Genomic DNA, 17475 nt, shown 5'->3' with positions numbered 1-17475 from the left:
TTCTCATTCCCAGAAGCACTCAACTTGGTTGTATGAATCAGTTTTGAATTTGGGCATTATGATCAAAGTGAACAGACTCTTAGAGAATTCCACTAGGATAATTGACAAAAACAAAATCAAGTAATTTCAGAAGAAAGAATCTCTAAAGATCACCTAGTCCAACTCTCTGGGTTTTTAAGATGAGTAAACTGGCATTCAAAATGCTTAAATATTGCCATGGCTACACACCTGGCAAAGCCAGGATCAGAACTAGAATGCAGATCTCCAGATTCAGTTGTTCCATCTACTACACCAGTGAATTTCAGGTTTATCAGACTTAATACTCTCCCATTTTATAACGAACATTTTGTAAATATGCCCTTCACTCTCCTGAAATGCACAGATAATAAGTCCACTCCCACATACGGTTTCAAAAAAAAATTATATAATGCTGTATGAAGGAAAAATGAAAAGAAAGAATTTATAATAAAATAGTATGTATGTTAACATGTAAATGCTAGGGCACAACTACACCAAAAGACAGACGCAAACAGAGGCTAAAGAGTCAGGAGCATCAGCAACAATGCAATGTTGCTGTTGAAGTGGTTTTCCAAAATGGCAAAAGCTCTAGATAAAGTTACAAACAAAATGAAGTATAATCTTCTATCAACTTCGTCCTCAGTCAAACGATGCTAATGCACTTACACGCATTTATTTAGTTATAGGATCTTGGCTCAAATGACTATAAGCAGATTTTTTTTTAACCTATCAAATTCCTAGCAAGACATATGAAAATCATATGGTATGAGGGAAAGCTTTTCAGTATGCAGACCTGTCCTAAGCAGTGAGGGGAATGTGGTCACTTTAAGCCCTCTCCACCCTAAATCCTAGAAACACCTTCTGCCCCCAGTTATTCTAACAGCCAGTGTTCCCATAACTTTCCAACAATTGAGACCCAATACACTATCCCTTTAAAGTAAGTATCTTTCATCAGAAATACCAAGAGAAATCCAAAAATTTATCTGCTACCATTTAAGTAAATAACCTTTTACCTGCTTCATCTCTTGAAAATACTCTGTACAGGCCGGGCGGGCGCAGTGGCTCATGCCTGTAATCCCAGCACTTTGGGAGGCCGAGGCAGGCAGATCACAAGGTCAGGAGTTTGAGACCAGCCTGACCAATATGGTGAAACCCCGTCTCTATTAAAAAATACAAAAATTAGCCAGGCGTGGTAGCAGGCGTCTGTAGTCCCAGCTACTTGGGAGGCTGAGGTAGGAGAATCGCTTGAACCTGGGAGGCAGAGGTTGCAATGAGCCAAGATCGTGCCACTGCACTCCAGCCTGCGCGAGAGAGCAAAGCTCTGCCTAAAAAAAAAAAAAAGAAAAAGAAAAAGAAAGAAAAAGAAAATACTCTGTACCATATATAACATGTTTTCATAGAAAAATAAGAAATAGACCCTCGTAAAATTACAAGATAGGAAAGGCTGGAAACACTCATTACAATATGCTTCTCTCCTGAGAATGTAGCACCTACTTTAAGTTCCTATGCCCACGAAGAAGAGTCATGTGAAAAGAAGAAATTACTTATTATGCAGGTTATCAAATCCATGAAAGATAATCAAAAGAATATTTTTTGAATGTATTCTCCCAATTTTTCAGATTTTAAGTCCTATAAAACAAACTTAGTTCCCAAAAATGTTTCTTTGAAATGCAACAAATGCTGTAGGTTTATCACATAAATACAATGCAACTGTGTTTTAAAAAAAAAAAAAATTAAAAATACTAGGCCGAATGCAGTGGCTCACACCTGTAATCCCAGCACTTTGGGAGGCCAAGGTGGGTGGATCACTTGAGTTCAGGAGTTTGAGACCTGGCATAGTGAAACCCTGTCTCTACTAAAAATTCCAAAATTAGCTGAGCGTAGTGGCAGGTGCCTGTAATCCCAGCTACTCTGGAGGCTGAAGCAAGAGAACCGGTTGAACCCAGGAGGCGGAGGTTACAGCGAGCCAAGATAGTGTCACTGCACTCCAGCCTGGGCAACAGAGCTAGACTCCACCTCAGAAAAAAAAAAAAAAGAAAAAAACAACAGGCCGGGCGCGGTGGCTCACATCTGTAAATCCCAGCACTTTGGGAGGCCGAGGCGGGCAGATCACGAGGTCAGGCCATCCTGGCTAACACGGTGAAACTCCGTCTCTACCAAAAATACAAAAAAATAGCTAGGCGTGGTGGTAGGCGCCTGTAGTCCCAGCTACTCGGGAAGCTGAGGCAGGAGAATGGCACGAACCCGGGAAGCGGAGCTTGCAGTGAGCCGAGATCGCGCCACTGCACACTCCAGCCTGGGCGACAGAGCCAGACTCTGCCTCAAAAAAAAAAAAAAAAAAAAAAAAAGGAGAGTACTGGTAGGGCCAGATGCAGTGGCTCACGCCTGTATTGCCAGCACTTTGGGAGGCAGAGGCGGGTGGATCACCTGAGGTCTGGAGATTGAGACCAGCCTGGCCACCATGGCAACACCCCGTCTCTACTAAAAATACAAAAATTAGCTGGGCATGATGGTGCAGGCCTGTTGGTTAGCCAACTACAATATAAGGGCTTCCTTAAGACAGTCCACCCAAAGAACCTCTCTAAGGGTCAAGAAATACATGCTATCAACAACAAATCAACAAGGATACCATTCTTCACCATTACTCACAGCATTTTCCCATTACTCACTGTTACTAAAGAACAATGTAACTTCCTAACCCTTGACCAAGAAGCCAGATACTTGTTAATCCATGTTGATGTCACAGGTCATAATATTTTATTACAATACTGAACAAATAACAGAGATCTTAGCTAAAGAGTGACCTAGTGAGGACTCTAGTGGCAGCCTCTTACCGGAGGCAGAAGACCCGCATAAGGCCTTTAGATTTGTAGTCTTCCTTTCCTTAAAGAGACATGCAAAACTAGGCCGGGTGCGGTGGCTCAGACCAGTAATCCCAGCACTTTGGGAGGCTGAGGCAGGTGGATCACCTGAAGTCAGGAGTTCGAGACCAGTCTGGCCAACACGGCAAAACCCTGTCTCTACTAAAAATACAAAAAGTAACCAGACATGGCGGTGGATGCCTGTAGTCCCACCTACTTGGGAGGCTGAGGCAGAAGAATCACTTGAACCCGGGAGGCGGAGGCTGCAGTGAGCCAAGATCATGCCACTGCACTCCAGCCTGGGAAACAGTGCAGAGGCTCTGTCTCAAAAAAAAAGAAAAAAAAAAAGAGAGAGACTTGCAAAACTGTTTTTCATTTTAAAACGTTACTTATGATTACATTTATTAGGTTTATCGTTTCTAAATGTATTAATAAATATTTTTATTTTAGTATCTAATATGACAAATATTGGTAGATATAACCTACATAAACAAAAGCTGCTTGGGGTCCTTAATAATTTTTACAATATACAGAGGTCCTGTGGCCAACAAGTTTAAGAATTACTGCTACAGAGGACGATTCAAGCATCTGAGGATCATTTAAGATCAGAGCAGTTATCTCAGATTGACTTCAAAGCTAAACAGATCTTTGGATATCACATTCTCTGAACGTACATAAACGACCAGCCGCGCACGCTGTGCACACTAAGGCTGAACTATCTCACTTTCTCGGCCTGTACAGGCACCACACATGACATTAAGCATCATGTCCATGACCTCCAGTAAACTGGTTATTAACTAAAACAAAATTAGGTCGGCCGGGCGCGGTGGCTCACGCTTGTAATCCCAGCACTTTGGGAGGCCGAGGCGGGCAGATCACGAGGTCAGGAGATCGAGACCACGGTGAAACCCCGTCTCTACTAAAAATACAAAAAATTAGCCGGGCGCGGTGGCGGGCGCCTGTAGTCCCAGCTACTCGGAGAGGCTGAGGCAGGAGAACGGCGTGAACCCGGGAGGCGGAGCTTGCAGTGAGCCGAGATGGCGCCACTGCACTCCAGCCTGGGTGACAGAGCAAGACCCCAACTCTTAAAAAAATTAAAAATACAGGCCGGGCGCGGTGGCTCACGCTTGTAATCCCAGCACTTTGGGAGGCCGAGGCGGGCGGATCACGAGGTCAGGAGATCGAGACCACGGTGAAACCCCGTCTCTACTAAAAATACAAAAAAAAATTAGCCGGGCGTGGTGGCGGGCGCCTGTAGTCCCAGCTACTCGGAGAGGCTGAGGCAGGAGAATGGCGTGAACCCGGGAGGCGGAGCTTGCAGTGAGCCGAGATCGCGCCACTGCACTCCAGCCTGGGTGATAGAGCGAGACTCCGTCTCAAAAAAAAAAAAAAAAAAAAAAAAAATTAAAAATACAGAGAGGCTGAGGCGGGAGAATGGCGTGAACCCGGGAGGCGGAGCTTGCAGTGAGCCGAGATCACGCCACTGCACTCCAGCCTGGGCGACAGAGGGAGACTCCGTCTCAAAAACAAAAACAAACAAAAAAAAAAGGGACATCTAACAGTAGAAGTTTGTGAAAAAATCATAAATCAATAGTAACTTTTTTAAATAAATAATAACTTTCAGGAATTGAGAGAATCACTCGAGGTATCTGCCGTCAAACAAAAATACCACAATAAAGACAGAGAACCAAAACACGAATCGAACTGGATGAGAAAATATATATAAAATTGTATCTTCTAATGGCTTCTCCCTCTCCACTTCTTACTCCCATAAGCAGAGGCATGTAGCTGATACTGAATTAACTAGAGAAGTGAGTTCCCCAACATTAACAAGCACACCTTTATAACATCTATATGCATGTACCTGAGGTCACAGTCATTAGTCTCTCATCTCCAAATTCTTAGGAAAAACTTTTATTCAAATAATTAAAACCAAATTCATCATTCCTTACTCTAAATTTAGTTCCACTTTCTAATCCATTTCCGTTGTTAATCATTGGGAAAAGAGTTCCCTAATCTCAATACCATGGTTCATTGTATTCTTCTCTCTTGCCGTCTATACCCAAGTATTTCTTTTCTTTCTTTTTTTTTTTTTTTTGACAGACTCTTGCTCTGTCACCCAGGTGGAAGTGCACTCACAGCTCATTGCAGCTTCCACCTCCTGCGGTCAAGCCATCCTCCTGCCCGAGCCTCCCAAGTAGCTGGGGCTACAGGCACATACCACAGTGTCAGCTAATTTTTTTTTTTTTTTAAGAGGTGAGGTCTCACTATTTTGCCCAGGCTGGTCTTGAACTCCTGGGCTCAAGTAACCTGCTCACCTTGGCCTCCCAAAGTGCTGGGACTACAGGCACGAGCCATCGTTCCCTGCCTATATCCAAATATTTCTTTGAAATCTCAAGGATGTGCACCTTCTTCTCCATTCCTATTACCCTGTTTAATCCAGGCCTTCTACAAGAAACTCATTTCCTTTCCCCACCTTTTCTTCAATCCACTCTGCTGACAGCAGTAAAAGCTGCTTCTAAACAGTATTTTTTATTACATCATTTATGCCCTCGTTCAAAAACTCCCTAGGGCAACTTACTATTACTTTCTTCAAAATCTTCATTGAGTAAATCAGATTAAGAAAGAAAAGCCTAGGCACAGTGGCTCACGCCTGTAATTCTAGCACTTTGGTAGGCCAAAGCGCTAGAATTCAAGACCAGTCTGGCCAAGATGGTGAAACTCTGTCTCTACTAAAAATACAAAAATTAGCAGGGCGTGGTGGTGTGTGCCTGTAATCCCAGCTGCTCGGGAGGCTGAGGCAGAGAACTGCTTGAACCCGGGAGGCGGAGGTTGCAGTGAGCCGAGATCCCGCTACTGCACTCCAGCCTGGGCAACAGAGCAAGACTCCGTCTCAAAAAAAAAAAAAGAAAAAAACTATACTTTAAAGGGTGAATTCAATTATATCTCAACAAAGTTGTCATAAAAGAAGGAAAGGAGACAGGGAGGGAGAAAAAGGACAAAAGGACCTGGGAGGATGGGGTAAACTCCCTAAATATTTCTCCACAAAGTACCACTTTATTCCATACCACCTTGGGCATTCTGAACAGTTCAATGACTTAGAGCACCCACGCAGCTGTCAGAAGGCAATCTGACCTCCCAGTGACCACTTCTAGTGATGACGAAGCATTACTTTGTGAAACTGTTCTTTCATCAAATGGAAATAGCTTTTTTCTTTTTCTTTTTTTTTTTTTTTTTTTTGAGACGGAGTCTCGCTCTGTCGCCCAGGCTGGAGTGCAGTGGCGCAATCTCAGCTCACTGCAAGCTCCGCCTCCTGGGTTCACGCTATTCTTCCGCCTCAGCCTCCCGAGTAGCTGGGACTACACGCGCCCGCCACCAAGCCCAGCTAATTTTTTGCATTTTTAGTAGAGATGGGGTTTCACCATGTTAGGGGTCTCAATCTCCTGACCTCGTGATCCACCCGCCTCGGCCTCCTAAAGTGCTGGGCTTACAGGCGTGAGCCACTGCGCCCGGCTGGATATAGCTTTTTTCAAAAATCTATTCCTCCTTGCAGCCAAAATTTAAAACCTTAATATTTGCACTCATTTTTCCAGTGTTTGTTCTCCAAAAACAATACCAACAAAGAAAGAAAAAAGGAAAATCTCCTTCAACATGGCTGTCCATCAAATACGTAAGAGTATAATTAAAATGTTGCAAGTCTTCTCTTCTCGAGTTCCTTCAGCCATTTCTTATAAAGAATGGTTTCTAGGCACCTCCTATACTCTTCTGGGCATAACAGAGCACTCATAACAGATGTCAAGTTCCAGAAGGTGGTACGATTTTAAATGTTAAAAAATGAAACTATGACCTCCACTGATTAACATTAATGTAACTAAAAACTAAACCCATTTTCTGATTTCTTTTGCACAATAAAAAGAAGGACCCCCAAATTATATTTAAGATGCTATCTGCAAATTTGCTGTAAATTAGCAAATCTCTAAAAACAATTTTATTTCACTGAGATGAGATCACACACCACACTGCACTGTGAAATCCAAAAAGACCGAGGAAAATAAAAAGTGAGAGAGAGACTGCAATTATCTGGCAAATTCTGCCCTTATTTCTTCATATAAGCCCTATCTCATATTTGTGCAACATTTTTATTAGATCTGCTTAATTATTTTTCATACTTCACTACCTTCCAGATAAGCAAACTTAGCAACTGTAAAAGAAGCAAATTTCCCATACTGATTTAAATACCTTCACATATGATCAAGACCTGATAAATGCATAGTTCAAATTTCTGTAAGCCATACATGTACAAATTTTGCTTCTTGAAATGATTGTTAACTCCCCAAAAGGAACATTATCCATTTTACATTTGATTTCATTTTCTCATGGCACTCTGCATAATGCCTTTAACACATTCCCCTTCTGAAACAACAAAAAAGATTAAACTTATCTGGGCAATAAACAAGGATACTTATTTATCTACATCTCCTTGTTAAAGCAGAATTATCAAAAAGAAAATTAAAACAATAATCTAAGACATAGATCCCAAATTTTAAGATCAGACTTTAAATGACAGTGAAAACAACTAGCAACCTCATGAAAAAGTTTATTTAAGGCCAGGAGCAGTGGCTCACACCTGTTATCCCAACACTTAGGGAGGCGGAGGTCGGCGGATCACCTGAGGCCAGGAGTTCGAGACCAGCCTGCCCAACATGGCGAAACACCATCTCTACTAAAAATACAAAAAATTAGCCAGGAGTGGTGGTGTGCACCTGCAGTTCCAGCTACTCAGGAGGCTGAGGCAGGAGAATCGCTTGAACCTGGGAGGTTGAGGCTGCACTGACTCCAGATCGCACCATTGCACTCCAGGCTGGACAAGAGCAAAATTGTCTCCAAAAAAAAAAAAAAGTTTATTTAATGGCAAATAATAATGGCTTTTATCACATGGCAAATCAAGCTATGACCTAAAATTATATAAATGTTAATAGTAAAAAGTCTCCAAATAATCAGAAAAAAAAATGACAAAGTATTACACAAGGTTATCTTTTTGCATTTCTGAACTAGAAATTCTCTTGATTCCTAAGTAAATGAGAATCATAAAAATCAGACTCCAAAAAGAAAAGAAACACACAAGGCAAAAAACATTAAATTCACCTGCCATCCTATAATATTAAATAGTATTTTGTTCATGCAATATTTCAATGACAGTGCTTTAAATAATTATTTTTAAAATAAGCTTCCAACTAAACTCAACACACAGAATTATTTCAAGGCATAATCAAAAAAGAAGTATGATAATCTGGTTAAATGCTGTTTAGAATAAAAAATATATAAATCATCCAAAGTCTTTTTTTTTTTTTTTTTTTTTTTTTTTTTTTGACGGAGTCACGCCCTGTCTCCCAGGCTGGAGTGCAGTGGCGCGATCTCGGCTCACTGCAAGCTCCACCTCCCGGGTTCACGCCATTCTCCTGCCTCAGCCTCCCGAGTAGTTGGGACTACAGGTGCCCACCACCACACCCAGCTAATTTTTTGCATTTTTAGTAGAGACAGGGTTTCACCGTGTTAGCCAGGATGGTCTCGATCTCCTGACCTCGTGATCCGCCTGCCTCAGCCTCCCAAAGTGCTGGGATTACAGGCGTGAGCCACTGTGCCAGGCCCCATCCAAAGTCTTAGTAGCTCTGCAGTTCCACCAAGCTCATAGCTAGATTTTCATTCTTTGTCAAACATACACTAAAAACCTTCCTTACTCCCAATTTTAAAAAAGAAAAAGCCTTCCCTGTTACACACTATTCTAACTCTCCAATCAGCAGTATTTGAAAGTTCAGTAACAAAAGAAGGATGGGACATAAAAATTGCTGAGTATTTATATTAGAAACATCTTCTAAAAGAACTCTGTAATAAAGAACCACACACATCAAGCCATTCTAAGCAAATGTGTCTTCACATCTGAGAGGATCCTAGAACAAGGTCTCTGTGGTCCAATCAGATCAAGTATTTCGAATGGACCTAAATCCCCAGTCTCAGACCGAAATGGGGAGATATTTAATTACTGTAAATCCTATTAAACCGAACTTCTTTATAAAGTGAAGACCTGACCTCTGAGGGCTACGGAGGGTATAACGAATGCAGAGTTTAATTAGGCCCCACTGCTCGCTGACTATAATCTATTAATTAGCATTCTCTGTCTCTGTATCTCATTGCAGTGTTTCACTTTACTTTAAAATTGCACCCTTCGTTTTTTGGACCAAAGTTATGCAATTTTAGGATTGTGTAGTAATTACAGTGGGTATACGAAGAATACATCGCTGCCAGCACTGGTGTTTAATGAGGGCAAGGGGTGGAATCTAGATACGGTGGTGTTCACCATTCTTCAGCACATATGGGTTTTTTGGCATGAAAATCCTGTGGACTGTTTCACTGGAACTGAACTGAAGTATTCAGAAGATTCAAATATGTTGTCTTTGAATGCAGACTGATACTCAGAAAGGATATTACATATTTTCCACACAGCTTCTGAAGTACAGGCACAAACAACTGCTTCAATTATTTCAAAATGAACAAGTATGCCAATAACTTTTTCACTAAAATTGACATTTCTGAGTCACTTCATAATAAAAACCATCTTAGTGAGGGGCATAGTTTCAGCATCATCAACAAGGTATAACGGTGACTAGCTAATTCCAGATATAATGGTGATAAATCCAGTAACTTGAAATCTACTCTAAATTTGATATATACACACACACACACACACACACACACACACGTAAAATCTTATACACACATATACTGTCAATCCATTCTTGAAAAGTAGAGCCTTTAAAAAGAAGTGCTTATTCATATGCAATTTTTCCATAATATTTCTTAATTCTTTTAAATTTTTATTTATTTTTATTTATTTTTAAGAGACAAGGTCTCACTATGTTGCCCAGGCTGGACTCAAACTCCTGGACTCAAGGGATTCTCCTGCCTCAGCCTCCTGAGTAGCTAACACTACAGGCATATACTACCATACCCAGCTCACAATATTTCTTATAATAAAAAATTATGTCTCAGCCACTTTTCAATTAAACTGTGATTTTTTTATTAACAATACATTTGAAATTATATAATATTCAAATATGACACACTGATAATTATCTAAATACATATAAAGAATCTCATATTTGGGCACTAGTATACACCATTACATACTCCAAATTTACCAGTATCATTTTTACCAAGAATAAAAAAAGAACCCAATACAACCCCTAAAAATACAGATAAAGTTCCCAAGACCTAGGTTATATTGATACTTAACCACAAAACTAAAGAAAGCAAACTCATTTTTTTCTCCTGGTATTTACAATTCAATACCAAACTATAAAAACAGAATTTAAGCCAGGCATGGTGACTCATGCCTGTAATCCCAACACTTTGGGAGGCTGAGGCGGGCAGATCACCTGAGGTCAGGAGTTTGAGACCAGCCTGGCCAACATGGCAAAATCCTGTCTCTACTAAAATATAAAAAATTAGCCGGGCATGGTGGCACGTGCCTGTAATCCCAGCTACTTGGGAGGCTGAGGCAGGGGAATCGCTTGAACTCAGGAGGTGGAGGTTGCAGTGAGCTGAGATCGTGCCACTGCACTCCAGCCTGGCAACAGAGCAAGACTCCGTCTCAAAAAAAAAAAATACAAAAATTAGCCAGGCATGGTGGCACACGCCTGTAATCCTGACCACTCGGGAGGCTGAGGCAGAAGAATCGCTTGAACCCGGGAGGCAGAGGTTCCAGTAAGCCGAGATTCTGCCATTGCACTCCAGCCTGGGCAACACTGAGACTCCAGATCAAAAAAAAAGGCCAGGTGCGGTGGCTCATGCCTGTGATCCCAACACTTTGGGAGGCCAAGGCAGGTGGATTACCTGAGGTCGCGAGTTCAAGACCAGTCTGGTCAACATGGTGAAACCCGTCTCTACTAAAAATACAAAAAATTGGCCAGGCACGGTGGCTCACACCTATAATCCCAGCACTTTGGGAGGCCGAGGTGGGCGGATCATGAGGTCAGGAGATTGAGACCATCCTGGCTAACACAGTGAAACTCCACCTCTACTGAAAATACAAAAAATTAGCTGGGCGTGGTGGCAGGCGCCTGTAGTCCCAGCTACTCAGGAGGCTGAGGCAGGAGAATGGCATTAACCCGGGAGGTGGAGCTTGCAGTGAGCCGAGATCGCGCCACCATACTCCAGCCTGAACAACAGAGCGAGATTCTGTCTCAAAAAAAAAAAAAATTAGCCAGGCGCAGTGGCACACACCTGTAATCCCAGCTACTCCACAGGCTGAGACGGAAGAATCACTTGAACCCTGGAGATGGAGGTTGCAGTGAGCCAAGGTTACACCACTGCACTCCAGCCTGGGTGACACAGTGAGGCTCTGTCTCAAAACAACAATTAAAAAAAAAAAAAAACTGAGAATGTACTATTATTTTATTATTAGGAATGATTTTTTTGGTGTTGTACTTCAACTGACAAATTCAACTAATTTACTTGGTAGTGCAATGCAAATTAAAAACTAAAGTCAGTATTGTACTCACAACTCAAAAACGTCAAATGAAGAAAATGTACTTCACTGTTCTGCTGTCATGTATCATTTGAACATTTATCTGGTGCATCAATGATTCACAAGGTGAGGAGACATCAAAATCACCTGGAGGGCTCTTTTTAACTAAACATATCTAAAATTTTAAACACCCTTTTCCCCTACACACACCCCATCCACTGAGGGTCCCTGTCACAGTTAATGATCATTATGAACAAGAGCAGGTCACATCCCTGAGATGGAAAGTGGTAGAATAAAGGATGAGACACACTGAGCAAAGGGTCCCTTGTTTCTTTTCCTTTCTTTTATGGTTGAGCTCAAAAGTGCCACAACAGAATCATCACAAATTGACAAACAGGCAACAGACAAGTTTAAGACTTAGATTTACACCCGGAGCAGTGGCTCATGCCTATAATCCCAGCACTTTGGGAAGCCAAGGTGGGCGGATCACGAGGTCAGGAGTTCAAGACCAGCCTGGCCAACATGGTGAAACCCCATCTCTACTAAAATACAAAAATTAGCCAGGTGTGGTGAGGGACACCTGTAATCCCAGCTACTAAGGAGGCTGAGGCAGGAGAACTGCTCGAACCGGGACCCAGGAGGCAGAGGTTGCAGTGAGCCAAGATCGCATCACCGTACTCCAGCCTGGGCTACAGAGCGAGACTCCGTCTCAAAAAAAAAAAAAAAAAAGAATTAGATTAGATTTACTAAATTCTAAAGATCCCAAGAGTGGTTTCTCATCAGAACCACCAGAGAAGCTGGTTCAAAACATAAGTTCCTGGACCCTATCTCCAGAGATTGTACTTAGCTGGTATGAAGGAAGGCCTGGGAATCTATGTTTTAACCAAATATGCCTGTTGATGTTGATGTTTCTGAGCCAGCATTTAAGAACCCTGTCCTTAATTTCGGACTCCATCAGTGGGGTCTATTTTAGCTTTTTTTCTTTCTTTGTGCATTCTTAAAGTCTTAATGACTCAAACTCAAAGAACTTCCTAAGGAATATTTTTTAAAGGACAATTTATCTTCTTTAAAGAAGCTAAGTCTCCAAGAAAGAGATTTAAGTATATTAAAACGTTCAAATTTTCAGTACTGACAACTTAAATTTAATAACTGATTAAAAAGTAAAAGCAGTTTGAAGTTACAATGTATCTGAGAAAGAATAAAATTATCATAATTTCTAATTACTTAGAAATCTGATTCAAATGAATTCAAGGTTTTTAATTTGCGTTGTACTACCAAGTAAATTTGAAGAATTTTGGCCCTGTGATATTAACTAGAATAGATACAATAGAATAGCAGGAGGCATTAAAAATAATGATTTAGATATATATTAGAGGCCTTTAATATACAGTAGAAATGTTGTTAGCTAAAAAAAGGTCACAGCATAATACCAACAGTATTCCATTCAGGTAAATCTGTTATGTGTATATGCATAGAGATATTTCAGTAAAGAGAAATGTCAAACAGTGGAATTGCAAAGTTGTCAGTAGATGGGAGGATCTGGAATATATTTTGCTTTCATATCTATGCTTTTCTGTTTTATATTTATGAACAGAAAAATTGAGCTATTTTTATTGCTGAAAATGTGTCTGGAGCTTTACTAGAAATCTTCAAGTAGCCAAAACAGTAGATCTGAATATCTGGACTGCATATTGGTAAGAATGGTAAGACAATCAACAGAAATCTTAAATTAGATTTACAGTCATATGTCGCTTAATGACAGAGATATGTTCTGAGAAAGGCGATTTCATCACTGTGCAAAGATCATCAAGTGGACTTATACAAACCCATCTGGTACGGCCTACCACACACCTAGGATGTAGGATATAGCCTACTGCTGCTAGGCCACAAACCTGTACAGCATGTTACTGTGTTGAATACTGTAGGCAACTGTAACACAATGGTAAATATCTGTGTATCTAAACACATCTAAGCATAGAAAAGATATAGTGAAAACACTGTATTATAATCTTCGTTTTTTGTTTTGTTTTTAGAGACAGGGTCTCACTCTCACCCAGGCTGGAGTACAGTGGCCCAATCTCGGCTGACTGTGGCCTCAACCTCCCAGGCTCAGGTGATCCTCCTGCCTCAGTCTCCCAAGTAATACAGGTGCCCACCACCAAACCCTGCTAATTTTTTTCTATTTTTTGCAGAGACAGGGTTTCACCATTTTGCCCAGGCTGGTCTCAAACTCCTGGCCTCAACCAATCCGCACCCTCTCAGCCTCACAAAGTGCTGGGAGTACAGGTGTGAGCTACCACACCTGGCTAACACTATATTGTAATCTTATGGGACCATAGTGATACACGAGGTCCATCACTGACCTAAACATCTTTGTGTGGCAGATGACTTCTTCATCAGAGACACAGATCATTTCTGATTGCTTCTTTACTTCTCAGTATCATTTAAGAACACTGCAGAAATTGATATCAGTTGCTTTCTTTATAATTTTTATTAACCTAATCCAAAAAATAAAGTGTAATACCAACAATGAGGTAGCTAATTACATATTCTCCTTTAAGAATATAAGACAGAGGCCGGGCGCGGTGGCTCACGCTTGTAATCCCAGCACTTTGGGAGGCCGAGGCGGGCAGATCACGAGGTCAGGAGATCGAGATCACGGTGAAACCCCATCTCTACTAAAAATACAAAAAAAAATTAGCCGGGCATGGTGGCGGGCACCTGTAGTCCCAGCTACTCACAGAGGCTGAGGCAGGAGAATGGCGTGAACCCGGGAGGCGGAGCTTGCAGTGAGCCGAGATTGCGCTACTGCACTCCAGCCCGGGCGACAGAGTGAGACTCCGTCTCAAAAAAAAAAAAAAAAAAAAAGAATATAAGACAGCATTTTTAAGGAGGAAAAAAATGTTTAAGAAAACTTCTAAAAGTATAGACAACTTGGGCCATGAGGGAAAAAAATGTGAAAAGAGAAAAATTCTAAAAATCTTTTAAACAAAAAGTATGGGCTGGGCATGGTGGCTCACGCCCATAATCCCAGCACTTCGGGAGGCCAAGGCAGGTGGACCACCTGAGGTCAGGAGTTTGAGACCAGCCTGGCCAACACGGTGAAACCCCGTCTCTACTAAAAAATACAAATATTAGCCGGGAGTGGTGGCAGGCACCTGTAATCCCAGCTACTCAGGAGGCTGAGACAGGAGAAGCACTTGAACCTGGGAGGTGGAGGTTGCAGTGAGCTGAGATTGCGTCACTGCACTTCAGCCTGGGAGACAGAGCAAGACTCCGTCTCAAAAAAAAAAAAAAGTATGTTTAACATTTTAACTAGTAGAGCCTGAATATGATTTGTTCACATCTTTGGAGTCATCAGCTTCCTCACTGAATGTGACATGGCTATCACCAAACATCAACTATAACCTGGAGGAGCACAGAAAAATAAGTGAATATTTCCTGTAGCTAACGTGACAGCACTTAGCTCTCAAATTGCAAAGCCCCGTAATTATAATGCCCAGTCATCTCATTTATTTTCTACAAGTAAACAATCACACCAAGCTGCCTTTCCTCCACCTTAAATGTAAAGAAAGAACAAAAAGCTACAAAAGCATCCTGAAGTTAAACTTTCATGAATGGCAACAAAAAGAACAGTTACTTATTGTTCGTACTTAATAAATACATAATCAACATTAACTTTTTTTTTTTTTTTTTGAGACAGAGTCTCACTCTGTCACCCCAGACTGGAGTGCAGTGGCGGGATCTCAGCTCACTGCAACCTCCGCCTCCTAGGTTTATCCCAGGTTTGCGTGATTCTCTTGCCTCAGCCTCCTTAGAAGCTGGGATGACAGGCACACGCCATCACACCTGGCTAATTTTTGTATTTTTAGTAGAGTCGGGGTTTCACCATGTTGCCAGGCTGATCTTGAACTCCTGACCTCAATAATCCACCCACTTCGGCCTCCCAAATGCTGGGATTACAGGTGTGGGCCACCGCACCCTGCCAACATTAACTTTTTTTTTTTTTTTTTGAGACGGAGTCTCGCTCTGTCGCCCAGGCTGGAGTGCAGTGGCGCAATCTCGGCTCACTGCAAGCTCCGCCTCCCGGGTTCATGCCATTCTCCTGCCTCAGCCTCTCCGAGTAGCTGGGACTACAGGTGCCCGCCACCACACCCGGCTAATTTTTTGTATTTTTAGTAGAGAGGGGGTTTCACCGTGATCTCGATCTCCTGACCTCGTGATCCGCCCGCCTCGGCCTCCCAAAGTGCTGGGATTACAAGCGTGAGCCACCGCGCCCGGCCCAACATTAACTTTTTAAAAGTAATTTCTGTTCTCAGCTGACAGCACTGATTTATCTTGTGATAGTCATTTTGTTTTGTTTTTAAGAATGACTTTTTGACATTATGACAAATCTTAATGGTATACCTTACACTTAAGTTACCTAGTCTAAATACATTTGCTAGTAGATATTAGAGTGTGTGGCAAAATTATACTCTCGGAAGAATTGAAAAAAAAGAAAAGATAACATATGCTGGAAGGAAAGACACAAAGAGAAAGAGAAACCAGAGAAAAGAACCAAGCAAGAATGGGAGCAAGCAGACATGGGCAACTAGAAAAAAACAGGGCACAGGACCACATTTGGAAAGGGCTGAGAAATGGAGGACACGAAATAGTAAAATCAACAGGAAAAAGGAAGATACATATACTACGAAGGGAAAAATCTAGGAGAGGAAAAAAAGGCTATTTCATTTATATACATGAATTCAGCCAACAAAGGTAAACACACATGTAGAACTTACCTGGTTTTCCTCCTGTACAACTCTGTACTGTTCCTTCCAAACGGTGATTTTGGAAGCTTCATCCTTTCTCAGGGCTCGTTCTTTCTTCAGCTCTGGGCTCCAGAAGGTCTTGATGCTATTCATTGAAGAACTCAGTTTGCTCTCCTTTACTTCCACATCCTTCCGCAAGAGATCATTTTCCCTTAACACTTCTTTCAGCTGTGTCTGCAGATCCATGATTGTGTTATCTCTCGCCTGGCGAAGGGAGTGAGGTACAGTGGATGCCATACTCACAGGGGGGAGGTGATGCTCTCCAAATGCTATGGTGTCACTAGCAACCCCACTGCTAGCTATATTGGGGCTACTACCCATAGCAGTCATCCGAACACCGTAAGGCAGACGTCCCCCAGAACGGCCAAGTGTCATGGTGCTTTTAGGTGTTTCTGAACCCACATTTTCATGGTCACTTAGATACATAGGGCCAGAGGTGGCATAGGCAGCATTTAAAGATTGTATATTTTCCATTGAAAGGGTTTTCCCACTGCCACCTCCAACACCGCTTCCCGAACTCCCTCCTGTACTATTGGTTCGACGATGACCCAAGCGAGGGGAACGTGGAAGCCTGGGTGAACGCCCAGGGCTCTGGTTGCTCGGTTCCACCTTCCCAACAGAGCGAGCACTTCCATACATGGTTGCAAGGTCAGAAAGGGTGTAAAGCAGAAAATCGACAAAAACAACAACAAAAATGGGAACTTTGTGAGGTGTCTCTATGGCTACAAGTTGGTTTAAGGTTAATCAGAAGAAGGTCCCCAAGCTGTCCAATCTTGAAGAAGTATCTTACACCATATCTGTAATGAAAAGATCACACATTAAATCCTCCAATAATAAATATTTCCCTTCTCAGAAACTTTCCATTACCCCCACTTAAAGAAGATCTAGCCCTTCTACCATGTATTTACTCATGCATTCAGAATGTGATTACAGCATAATGTACTCATAGTAAACAATATTTTAGAGATGTTTTAGATGTCTCAAAACTGAATGCTGAAAACATACCACGCAACTGGAAAACAAACAAAAAAGTGCCAGGTGCAATGGCTCATGCCCATAATCCCAGCGCTTTGGGAGGCCAAGGTAGCAAGATCGCTTGAGGCCAGGAGTGCAAGACCAACCTGGGATACATAGCAACACCCTGTCTACAAAAAATAAAAAGGAAAAAAAAAACAAGAAGTATGAAGATTGACAAGGAAAAGATTAAACTCAATGTCTGAATATGTGATTTGCTAACTGAAAACCCAAGATAACCAACTGA

General features: G+C 41.8%; 1 protein-coding gene across 10 annotated transcripts in view; it reads right to left on the bottom strand.

The window, feature by feature from the left end:
• Nucleotides 1-17475, bottom strand: part of ERC1 (ELKS/RAB6-interacting/CAST family member 1) — a 481205-nt gene that overhangs the window by 421731 nt on the left and 41999 nt on the right. For 9 of the 10 annotated variants that reach the window (XR_009214662.1, XR_009214663.1, XM_058443362.1 and 6 more), the window contains exon 2: nucleotides 16185-17011. Coding sequence is in view for 8 of the 10 variants with exons in the window: in XM_058443362.1 (XP_058299345.1) it covers nucleotides 16185-16853 (669 nt within the window). In the remaining 2 variants the exon portion in view is untranslated. Of the gene's footprint in view, nucleotides 1-16184; nucleotides 17012-17475 lie in introns of those variants that run through there. The other variant, XM_058443367.1, reaches the window with a different exon arrangement.

The sequence above is a fragment of the Hylobates moloch genome, unplaced genomic scaffold, assembly GCF_009828535.3.
Source record: "Hylobates moloch isolate HMO894 unplaced genomic scaffold, HMol_V3 SCAFFOLD_8, whole genome shotgun sequence".
NCBI lineage: Eukaryota > Metazoa > Chordata > Mammalia > Primates > Hylobatidae > Hylobates > Hylobates moloch.
The sequence above is the reverse complement of the archived record's forward strand: the minus strand, read 5'-3'. Positions and strand labels throughout refer to the sequence as shown.